Source organism: Chelon labrosus, assembly GCF_963514085.1.
Source record: "Chelon labrosus genome assembly, chromosome: 12".
NCBI classification, from domain to species: Eukaryota; Metazoa; Chordata; class Actinopteri; order Mugiliformes; family Mugilidae; genus Chelon; species Chelon labrosus.
In genome coordinates this window covers 8,865,266-8,877,128 of record NC_140345.1, presented here as the reverse complement: position 1 = coordinate 8,877,128, position 11,863 = coordinate 8,865,266, and the positions used below count along the sequence as shown (strand labels likewise).

Below are 11,863 nucleotides of genomic sequence, written 5' to 3'. Positions count from 1 at the left end.
CTATTTACTTGAAATAATCAAAGGCTGCTGAACTTTAAGGTCAGTGTGTTGGATCGTGCAGCTCTTGCTAGTGTTGTAATTTGGCGGCAGGGGGTACAAGGAGCAGATGGCACTGACAGACTGTAACTTACCCGACAGAGAGGGGAGGTCAGTGCATGCTGGGAAAGACCACGGAGACAAAGGGGAGAGAGGGAGCTAACGCGCACGAAGAGCGTTGTTTCCACATGGGAAACATATAATTCAGATTAAGTCGTGACCGAAACACGTGACTTTTTTTCCAGTTGGTTACTGGTCACTCTGACTGACCACTGCCCTCTGACCTTGGCTTGTGCAGTACACTGGCTTCATGTTGGCTCACAGAGTGCACACACCACACACACAGTCACCTTGGCAATGACAATCAGTCTTCCCAAGGCTATGACATCACCCCAAAGAAAAGGAGATGATGATGAGGAGGCAGAGGAGGAAGATGATGTGGTAGGAGGGTGGGGAGGGGGGGCGTCTCTGGCTCTACAAAACCTCTGCAGCATCCCAGCTGATGCCCCAGCATTCAGCCTCTGCCAAGTGGACGCACACAAGGAAGAAGACCGTCCTTCCAATTCCATCACAGAGTGAGGAAGAGGAGGAGCCAGCTGAGTGAGATAGTGATGCTCCCAGCAGGTGCCAACAAGTGAGGTAGCAGACCGAGACCGAGGGAGATGGAGAAGAGTCTGTGAGCGCAGAAGATACCCAGAGATTTGAGAGAAAACAAACAGGTGAGCACTCTTCTTTTAAATGTATGCATGTATTCAGCCTCAACTCCTTATTATGTTAGTTATTAATCGTCACAATGATTATTTCCCAAAGGAAATAATACATCTTGGTCAGAATTACAAGATTTCATATGGAGTTTTAATGAATCTAAAGGAAGAAAATCAAAATTTTGAACAATCTTATGTTATTTACTGATAATTTCCTGAGTTGTAAAATTTTTTAAATTGTTTTAAATTTACAGGGAGTGCCACCAAATTAGTACTTTTTTAAACATTACCTTAAAATTGAGAATGATTCGGTGCAACCTAAAGTTTTGCACTTGAAGAAAAAAAATAATTTTTGTACATTTAAATATATTTATTTGTCTGTTAACCTAGATTTAGAAGCTTAACCGGGACCGGGGGCTCCCAAATAGCTCCAGCTAGATGCCCTATATACACACTGCATCTGCTGCATTGCCTGTAATATAAAAATAAAATATATGATTACAATTCCAATCCTGAAGAGATTGATAGAGGATTGTTTTGACCGTGTCTGTGGAGTACTATTCCGATTAATACGATTTGTTATTTATATTTTCAATTTAAATGTATTTTTATAATTTCATCAGTATTTTAATTTTTGCAGGCAGTGTGTTTCCAGTTTTCTTTCTCCAGTTATTCGGACTCCTCGTCTCCTCGTGCTGCCATGCTGTGTCCTGTGCTGCTTTGTGCCACTCTGCTCCTCCTGACTCCCTTGGAGATCACAGAGGCTCGCGCTCTGCATCCTTCTCCCGATGCTGTGCAGGTGAGGGGGAGGTAGGGAGAGGGGGAATAAAAAGTGAATCGAGGAGAATTCCGAGCGCATGAACAGTGGATCAAAAGGAATAGTCCAGAAGGAGGGCAAGCAGAGCAGGAAAGAATAAGAGGAGAGAGTAATGAAATGTATCGCTGATTCAATTATTCTGCCTTGTACACTCCCTGACAATTAAATTTCATCTTTTTTTCCATTGTGTAGTTTATGGAGCAGTTTCTGGAACGCTATAATGACCTTCTGACTCTGGATGACTTGGAGAACCTGTTGAACAGCCAGCCGGAGGAGCAGTCCACCTTCTCCTCTGGGGTCAAAGCGGCCGAGTACCCCAAATGGGCTGACGTACAAACGCAGCCCGAGACCCCCTGGCTCCGTCTGCTGAAGGGGGCCCTGGCCAACCAGAAGAGAGCAGAGCCAGACCGGTCACGCAGGGGATGGAACCGAGGATGCTTTGGCCTGAAACTGGATCGGATCGGATCCATGAGCGGACTGGGCTGTTAGTGGAAAGAGAGGAGAAAATTTAAGACTGGTAACATCCTACATAGGTTATAACAAAAAAAAAAAAAACCAACACATATGAAAAGGCATTCCCCTACAGAGAAGGATGTTTATATGCGTGTAGACTACATATAGTGTGGTGTAAACTTGCAGTGTCACTAATGTGGTTTCATCCAGCAGATGCTTCACAGTTTATTCCATGTGTGAGTATTAAACTGAGTATTAGAAAATGTGAGCTGTGTTTACATCAAGTGATCATCCTTCACCTTTGGGCTTGTTTTTCAAGTAACCTGTCTCTTTCTGTATTTCTAGCTTTGTCTGTGTGCAGTACACGTTTAGATGTGAAGACATTTCATAGCCAGGGGATTGTTTCTAAAATGGAAATCCAAAAATGATGGTACCTATAATTCTTGCAGTTTATTTTTATGTTTACTTAATGATTTGCATGAATAAATGGATTTGACATTTGTGGTGGCTTGCCTTTTGCTCACTTCCTTCACACATGGTTTATTCTCTGTTGACATGCGTCAACTCAATTTGTCCTTCAAATTGGAGCTTCAAATTCTGATGACAGGTTTCTTTTTTTTTTTAACTCTTGATGATTTATTAAATCATCCTGTGGCTGCTGGAGGAAATAAATTTCTTCCCTGATCGTTGTTCAGCATGACAGGCCAATGAATGAAAGATCTAAACTATTTTTACTCTGACATTAAAGCAAAATTCCGTGGGCAAACAATATAGCTTTATGTATCGCTTTATAGCCCATTTAGCGTCATGTTTTCCTGAACTTTCAGCAAAAAGGAACAGAGAGGAAATGCTCCAAACAAAAACCTAACATACGTATTTTAGCAAGTGAATGAACTAAGAAACTTCAGGGTTACCTTAAATATTTATAACTGCGTGAGAAGCATGTGAGACATACAGTTATACGGCAAGGTTAGGTTTACATCTCTGAATACTAAATTGATTTGAGATGTGACTATTTGTAAGCATGAGATCAATCCAGAAGACACTGAAAGCCACTAAGAGATCAAATTTAATTTCAATTGAGATAAACTCAATTCACAGGGAGCAAAGGGAAAACAAACCTCAACAATAATAAATAAAAAAAATTGACTTTCTCTCGTTCCACCCTGTTGAATGGAAAGATTTTCTGCTTTTTCCATCACTGCAACTTGAAGGTCTTCTTATTTGTATTATGGGTCAAACATAACAAGTAATTTGAACACACCTGGTCTCTCAAATATTTCTGGGTTTTTAAGTTACCACCTTTTCTTTCATCTCGAATTTGGGGACTCGGACGGTCACTCAAGAGAAGGTAAATTTTGACTTGCACATATGGTTGGGATCATTGTCTTGCTGGAGAGTCCAATGAATACTTCAGTTTATGTACCCAAGGCACTGATTCCTTTAAAATGGATTTCAGAGACTCTCACAGTGATGTTTGTCACTTCCTGAAGCAGCCACCGCCTCAACATGAGTCTGAGCAGGGAGCCACCCCTGCGCTCAACTGCTACATGGTGTTTTTCTGGCTTCATAGACCATGCTCATATTACACCAGACATATGGAATGAATACACGACACATGAATCTGACTGACACTTTCACTCTTGTCCTCATCATCTACACTGCCCGGTATAAAAAAAGGTCACACACTCTAACATTTCGTTGGACTGCCTTTAGCTTTGATTACAGCACACTTTTCGCTGTGAAATTGTTTCGATAACTTCTGCAATGTCACAAGATTTATTTCCATCCAGTGTTGCATTCATTTTTCACCAAGATCTTGTGTTGATGATGAGAGAGTCTGACCACTGCACAAAGCCTTCTCCAGCACATCCCAAAGATTCTCAATGGGGTTAACCCTCGTGCTACCCTCTTGCATAATCTCTCTCTGTCTGTCCATTCGCTTGGGGTCCCAGAGACCCCAAGGGTAGCACGAGGGTTAAGGTCTGGACTCTGTGGTGGCCAATCCATGTGTTAAAATGATGTCTCATGCTCCCTGAACCACTCTTTCACAATTTGAGCCCAATGAATCTTGTCATTGTCATCTTGGAATATGCCCGTGCCATCAGGGAAGAAAACATCCATTGATGGAATAACCTGGTCATTCAGTTTATTCAGGTAGTCAGCTGCACTGCCGCCACAGGCTTGTACAGTAGGCACTTGGCATGATGGGTGCATCACTTCATCTGCCTCTCTTCTTACCATGATGCGATGGTTCCCCACTATCCTTTCAGTTTTTAATAATGCGTTGAACAGTTCTTAACCCAATTTTAGTAGTTTCTACAATCTCCTTAGATGTTTTCTCTGCTTGATGCATGCCAATGATTTGACCCTTCTCAAACAGACTAACATCTTTTCCACGACCACATGATGCGTCTTTTGACATAATTGTTTAAGAAATAAGAAGTTACTCATTGCATCAGTTGGGGTTAAATAACTTGTTGCCAGCTGAAAGATAATCGCCCATGCAGTAATTATCCAATAGGAGGCTCGTACCTATTTGCTTAGTTAAATCCAGGTGGCGACTTTATTTTGGCCAGGCAGTGTGTAAGGAGGCCCCAGCCTTTTAAAACTTTCATGATTATGCCGACCATGTCTTAGAACTTGTGAACTAGTGTCTTGCTAATCTTAAATGTTTATCTCTAAGTTAAATGATTTTATTGTTAAATAAAGTATTTTTTTCTCTTTGCAGACAGCTACTTCACAGTGTCTTATATTCCACAGAACACCTGCAGAGGTCAGATTTATTTCAAGTTGAAAAAAGAAATTGCTTCGTTCCAAAAGATGTCCATTACATTTTGGAGCGATACTGAGTGATTATGAATGTATCACAAAAAAACCCTGCTATTTGCAAAGATACATGATACGTGATGACGTGATTTTCATTGCCAATTTCTGCCACTCAAGACCTCCAGAAAATGTCTGTAAACTCAGCAGAGATTTGTAATACTCAGCAAGGTTAAATAAACTGACTAATATTATACATATCCTGTCAAAGTATTCTATTAATTATGATAGATTTTGGTTATTTGGGTTGAATTTATAAAATTATATAAATATATTCAATGCTGTTTTGAAGCACCGCACAAGATGGCAGTATGAGTCTATTTCATTATCAGTTTCTCGCCACACAACTGCCCTCTGGACTTTGCACCGCACTTTAAAACAGGATGCCAGTTGTATAAATGTAGCTGGAGGCCCCTTTTACAAGCAGAAGTAGTGTCAAATCTGTGTAGGCTGTATCGTTACTGGTTTTGCAATTTCTGAGAAGCTCAACTTATTAAGATATTCGGTACACCTACAGCAGATACACGAGTTTAATGTTAAATAATTATTGTTGTTTCTAAAGCATTTCTCAGCCAGAATCTTACAGTGACCTTTTAAATGAACTAACATGATCATTTCCCCAGATGTTTTATTTCACGGCTGGTGGCTTTCCTGTCTGCACCGGACTTCAATCACTGTAATAGAGAAAAAGCATGTGATCTTATGAGGCAGCATTTACAGTACTGAGAGTACAACATGGTCTAAGTGTTAACTAGCCAGCCAGTGTCTAAACATAGTCTGACCTTTACTTCCCCTCTTTGACCTTAAGCTGCAAAGCAGAGGCCGAGACTGGCATGCATGCACTCAGGGTTGTGGTAGTTCAGCTATGCGTGAAGCCATTGGACAGCAGCCATGAAAAGCACCACCACTCCTGGTACCAAGCAACACGTCTGCAGCCTGCTGCATAACATTTGAGCATATGAGCTTCTGATGCAGAAAAATAAAAGTTGGTATATATTATTATTCATCCACTATAACGTGATGCAAGTTCAAGCTCTATTGTGGCGACAAAATACCATGCCATGGGTAAGGTTTCAATTCAGGACAGCTATCAGGTGAGGCTTAGTGTGCTGCTCAGGCTGCAGCCGGGGGGTTATTTCCAAAAGGATTCAACAAGACTGGTCTTAATTATTTTAAACTGACATCCTTATTATTCAGATATAACATGTTATAGTATGGTAGGAGGTGTTTTTCTTTCTAATGTCAACCCTGTTGCCAGAAAAAGGAGTTAAAAAAAAGGCCTTGTCAAATTTTGAGTGCAGAGAAGAAACGCAATGAGAGTTAATCTCGCAGCAGCGTGACACACTGAAGAGACAATGAAAGCGGCGCTTGAATTCATTCAATACATTGTTTTAGTTTCCTAATAACTCGCCAAAGCGATAGCTCAGCTGAGTTAAGGGACTCAAACGTGCTCGTCTGCACATGTGCAGTGATCATGTGGTCATGTTGAGTAACCAAGCCTCAACCTCTGCTGGAGAGATGGAGCAGCAGGAAAAATAAGAGTAGCAACAGAGTCAGTCAAGTGAAGGGTCATGGTCTTTAGACATTAAATGTCACAGTCAAGAAGACAGAGATTTGATCCCCTCTCCCTCTGTGTGTGTGACTGTATTTACTGAGAAGGTCAGCAAAGGGACCCCCTCTCTTTTTTCAAACCACTATCTGTGGGTTTTTATACCCGGCTGTCTATATCTAGACTTTCAGAAGTCTAGATATAGACTTGGTGCAAAGTCAAAAGAGGCTTGGTGGCTCCGGTAATTGAAAAAAAATAAATATACAAAATGTTTCCAAGCTTTAGGTCGATATTTAGAGCCAGAAATGGGATGAAAAGACGGAAGCCTTGACTAATATAGTGAAGTTACAGTCTGCACGTCTCTCTCTGCAGCTGACGACCTTGACATTCAGAAGGGGGCGGGGCGAGGAGCGGCGACCACGAAGGGGGCGTGGCTTCAAACCGGCGGTCAATCATAAAAACACAGGGCTCAACTTGACTCTTCCCCACTCACACCGGAGTCAAGACAGACTGAGGCATCTCACAAACGGTAAATACCTTAAATTACTCATTGATTTCGACCAGAGACAGTCAGGAAGCTGCACAAGCTTCAGGCTACATAAGTGAACACCTTGATTTAGACCACCTGGAGACAACTTGGACGCACTTGATTAACGCTCATTTTAAAGCATGGTGTCAAAAAGTTGAAAAAAATAATACTTGTCTGCATATAACGATGTAAAACTAATTGTTTTCTCATTTCTGAAAGTTTTCTAAAACTACACATGTAATTCATTTTTCCGACTGTGATCACAGATTACTTCTCATTGTATAACTTTTCCATGCTGCGTTTGTGATCCAAGCATCAAGTTAATGCTAATCTATCCTAAATGCTGATTCACAGTGTTTAACAGGGATTATTTGCTCTTCTTTTTGTTTCTTCCTCTAGAGGACTAGACCAACTCAGGCAAAATGGTTAAAGTTGGTATCAATGGGTAAGAGAACTTATTCACCCTTTTACTTTTAAAAAATGTATATGGACACTTAAATTCAATCAGTTGCTGTGCACTCTTAGCTCACAATGCCACACACCACACCTGTGCATGTTCATCTCTATCCTTTGTGGTTAAGTTTACAAAAATGCTTGCACACGGATGAACTCTAACAGAATGTTGTGCTGGAAGCTGAGCTGAAAGATTAAAGAAACCACTCATAGAAGCTCAAGGTAAAGTTAATGGTAGATAAAACTGTGCACTGAATGCCTGAAACAGAACCAAGGGACTTTCAAACTGTGCTTTGGGATTGTTCTTTCTTCGTGGCTTCTCAAAGTTGGTCATTTTGAGTTTCCATTTCTCCTACAAACAAGAAAATGATACTAGTTTCCAACTAGTCAGTAGTCCCAATGCCATTAAAACCAACCTTTAGCAGAATAAGATATTTGCAGCTAAACACTTCTATCGACATTCAGTGTCTCTTCTTGGTGTCTGCAGACCTGAGTGTCCCTCATCTATGTATTTAAAGTGTTTGAAGTGTTACCCTCTCTGATACTATGGTAAAGGATTCCACATGCCAGCTGACGTACTGTAAGTCTTAAGTTAAATCTCTTGTGAACACTGAGCAGAGAGACTGTTCATTAACAGTGACGCCAAACAACAGCTGAAGCACCAACAATGCTCTGAAATGGAGGACATGCACAGATGCATGTACACCAACCCGAGGACCCGGCTGTGCGCATGTTTTTTTGTGATCTTTTGAACTTTGGTCTTCAGCCGATAACAATGTGGGCTGTGCCTCTGGCGTGGGGGTCATTCGACAGGAGATTGTTTTTCTGCTGTGTGAAGCAAGCAGGAGGCCACCGCCATAGCTGAAAAGTTACCGAGCACACTTAATCTGATGTTAAAGGCTACGCCGTGACTCTTTATCTCTACGCCCCTCATCCTGTACGTCCAGGGTCTGAGGACAGCGTTTATCTGTGCCAGGATTTTGGACCTGTGGTTAAAAAGTAACTGGGCCACTGATCAAACAGTGCTCTGCCGTCACCAGGATTACCACATGTGAGGTTCATTTCGACTTTAGTCCCCAGAGAGGAGAATGAGAGCTCTGCAGCCATAAGCGCAGCAGCACACGCCTCCCTCTGCCCCTCCTCCTGAACCCTGGTCTTTCTGCAACTGTGGTTTCAGGTGTCCTCGGGAGTCATGTCTTAACATACAAAGGAAAATACTAGAAGCTCACAGTGAATATGGCTTTTTAGGTCCAACTAAATGTCAAAATTTCACCCAATTTTTCAGCCTTTTTCCTGTTTAATAACATTCTACACCTTCATTTCACTGGAACTCTTGAGAGGGTGACAGTGGTCAGATTTCCATTGTGTCATGCTGCCACCTAGAGGCCAAACTAAGCCTTAGCTCTGTTCACTTCACAGATTCGGCCGCATCGGTCGTCTGGTGACCCGTGCTGCCTTCGTCTCCAAGAAAGTGGACATTGTCGCTATCAATGACCCATTCATTGACCTGGAGTACATGGTAAGTCAAGCAGCATCAGACACATGCTGCTGACAGGTGATACCTGTACGGCTTTTTCAGTTTCCTTTTGGGCCTTGGGGGGTGTGTGTGTGTGTGTGTGTGTGTGTGTATGAGAAATGAGTCAGATGGGATATGCTGACTATAAAATCCTATGTAAAACAACTTTCAATAATATATTATTGAAAATTGTCCTTCCCCTCTTTAGGTCTACATGTTCAAGTATGACTCCACCCACGGCCGCTTCAAGGGCGAGGTCAAGATTGAGGGTGACAAGCTGGTCATCGATGGACACAAAATCTCTGTTTTCCATGAGTGAGTTCACCTGCTGCCTTTTTTATAATTTAAGTTCTAATTGTACACACGTACATATTAACTAAAAGACATACGCTAACCCTTGTTTGAAATCTTTTTTTTTTTTTTTCCCAGGAGGGACCCCACCAACATCAAATGGGGCGATGCCGGTGCCCAGTATGTGGTGGAGTCCACTGGTGTGTTCACCACCATCGAGAAAGCCTCTGTACGTATTCAATCCTGCCCCGACAATGACTTTTACATGACGTACATATTAAAGGGACATCGATTTAATATTTCAACGCAACATTGCAGGCTCATCTGAAGGGTGGTGCCAAGAGAGTCATCATCTCCGCACCCAGCGCTGATGCTCCCATGTTCGTCATGGGTGTCAACCACGAGAAGTACGACAACTCCCTCAAGGTTGTCAGGTGAGAATCGGTCTCAAAGACTTACTTTTGTATATTTAGAGGAAAAATGGAAGTTTTCTTTAGTCACATTATATTGAGGACATTCAGTAACTTACATTCTGCTGGGATGTGTAAATTCCTTTATTGAAGTTGACGGGCACCTTTTTTTTCTTATTTTTTCTTATTTTTTTTTAGCAATGCTTCCTGCACAACTAACTGCCTGGCACCCATGGCCAAGGTCATCCACGATAACTTCGGCATCGTTGAGGGCCTGATGGTGAGAGTCGACACGCTCTAGATGAGAACAGTTCAGCTGGGCGACCGTCGAGCTTCATTTAATCCTCTTCCTCTGTCTTTGTATCTTTGTCAATTAGAGCACAGTTCATGCCATCACTGCCACCCAGAAGACCGTGGACGGGCCCTCTGGCAAGCTGTGGAGGGACGGACGTGGTGCCAGCCAGAACATCATCCCCGCTTCCACTGGTGCTGCCAAAGCTGTTGGCAAGGTCATCCCTGAGCTCAACGGGTTAGTGCAAGAAATGGTCCTTTAATGTAGCAGCACATCTTGGCAATAACGGAATTTGTTTTATAAATTGTCAAAATGTATACCTTTTTTCTTGTTAACACATTCATTTTGTTGTCTTTCTATAGCAAGCTGACTGGCATGGCCTTCCGTGTCCCCACCCCCAACGTGTCAGTGGTTGACCTGACCGTCCGTCTGGAGAAAGCCGTGAGTGACGGACGCAAATTAATGAACTAAAATAATTTTAGTTGACATATATTTTTATTCTACGCAAATCCCATGAAAAGACCAAAACCAACCTTAAATTTAGTTTATCCAATATTTCCAGTATATTGAAAGTGTAAACAGCTAGCAAAGAGCTTCAGTGTTCGTAATTATATGGATGAAGTCATGTAGTTTATTTCGAGTCTGAAAGTATTAATGAATGTACAAAATTTAACATAATAAAAAAATAATAGTTAAGAGCTCTTCATTGTGGAACGGTGGGCTTCAGACATATGGGTTTTGCAGATGATAAATTAAAAGAAAACTGGAGTTGTCCTTTAATTTAGTAATGTAAAGTGTTCCTTTTCTTTCCAGGCCAAGTACGACGACATCAAGAAGGTTGTGAAGGCTGCAGCTGAAGGACCCATGAAGGGCATTCTGGCATACACAGAGGATCAGGTATGTGCTCAGCTCTCATTGCTTGTTATTCTCCCATCATTGTTTATGGGTTTGCTTGCTAATGGGGCGCCCCTTTTTCTCTCCTGCAGGTCGTCTCCACAGACTTCAACAGTGACACCCACTCCTCCATCTTTGATGCTGGCGCTGGCATTGCCCTCAACGACCACTTTGTCAAGCTGGTCTCATGGTACGCCCTCGGCACAGGTTGCTCTCACATCCTCATCTGTGTTCCCAATGATGCATATTGACTCTCTCTCCTCTTTGCCAGGTACGACAACGAGTTCGGCTACAGCAACCGCGTCTGCGACCTGATGGCCCACATGTCTGCCAAGGAGTAAAACAACCAGTCGATCACTGCACTGTGCCGCGTTACCCTCATTCATCTGAATCCAGAGTTCTAAACGTACAAGAAGACGTTGTATTATCCATTACTCTGCCTGATTCCATCAGATAGTCGACCCCCATTATACGCCTGAGGAAAGGTCCCACAGAGAGCAAATGAAAGATTTAAATTGGTGACCAATTATTTTTTTTATTTGTTAAATTCCCTGTTCTGTTCTTGTGTTAGATGGAGTGAAGATGTGAGAGTATTTGCCTGTCTGTAGTACAGACGTACTGCAGTCGATGGTGGAATAAAGTCCTCGGTTTGTGAGATTCACGCCCCACTTGTCCTCTTTTGTCACTACACAGAATGATTCCATATTAAAACGGCTCCAGTGGGATTGATGCTGATATCTAGTGATAGAATCTACTATAGATGTGACTTCAAACACTTTAAATGGTCTCTATCTATACACTTGGTTTCCTCCTTGGGAATACTCTGGCAAATTTTAATTGCCCGCGCTCCTTATTCTGTGGCACTGGGGGGATAATTTCCCCTCAAATCTATATTTGCTAATAAAAGCTGTTCAATATCTGTTCCGTCGGGTTAGTTTAGAGGCCTGCAGCCAATACAACCTTGGAAAATATTCTGTCTCTGGGTAATGAGGAGTAACAAGTTCTCTCTTGATCTGCCATCCGTCTGTATTGATTACTTGTCTGACACACTAGTGCTGATGGATGCAAGCTGCAAACACATGAACGCTACTGA

General features: G+C 42.2%; 2 protein-coding genes across 2 annotated transcripts; both read left to right on the top strand.

Annotated features, from left to right (window-relative positions):
• Positions 1 to 1,440: 1,440 nt before the first annotated feature.
• On the top strand, positions 1,441 to 2,082 carry nppcl (natriuretic peptide C-like; the record flags this gene model as incomplete). Its single annotated transcript, XM_084556686.1, has 2 exons — positions 1,441 to 1,539; positions 1,750 to 2,082. The coding sequence occupies 2 exons, from the start codon at positions 1,441 to 1,443 to the stop codon at positions 2,044 to 2,046; spliced, it is 396 nt and encodes a 131-aa protein (XP_084412812.1). The 3' UTR covers positions 2,047 to 2,082.
• A 4,779-nt stretch (positions 2,083 to 6,861) lies between these two features.
• Positions 6,862 to 11,427, top strand: gapdh (glyceraldehyde-3-phosphate dehydrogenase). Its single transcript, XM_084556960.1, has 12 exons — positions 6,862 to 6,914; positions 7,314 to 7,359; positions 8,787 to 8,886; positions 9,092 to 9,198; positions 9,313 to 9,403; positions 9,493 to 9,608; positions 9,783 to 9,864; positions 9,962 to 10,113; positions 10,239 to 10,317; positions 10,690 to 10,773; positions 10,863 to 10,960; positions 11,042 to 11,427. The coding sequence occupies exons 2-12, from the start codon at positions 7,337 to 7,339 to the stop codon at positions 11,109 to 11,111; spliced, it is 1,002 nt and encodes a 333-aa protein (XP_084413086.1). The 5' UTR covers positions 6,862 to 6,914; positions 7,314 to 7,336; the 3' UTR covers positions 11,112 to 11,427.
• Positions 11,428 to 11,863: the final 436 nt, after the last annotated feature.

Bases quoted from the DNA above. Each gene is read 5' to 3' on its own strand.
- gapdh (XM_084556960.1), top strand. From the start codon at position 7,337: ATGGTTAAAGTTGGTATCAATGG. The intron at 7,360-8,786 runs GTAAGAGAACTT...TTCACTTCACAG, and splicing joins GTTAAAGTTGGTATCAATGG to ATTCGGCCGCATCGGTCGTC. The intron at 9,199-9,312 runs GTGAGTTCACCT...TTTTTTTCCCAG, and splicing joins AAAATCTCTGTTTTCCATGA to GAGGGACCCCACCAACATCA.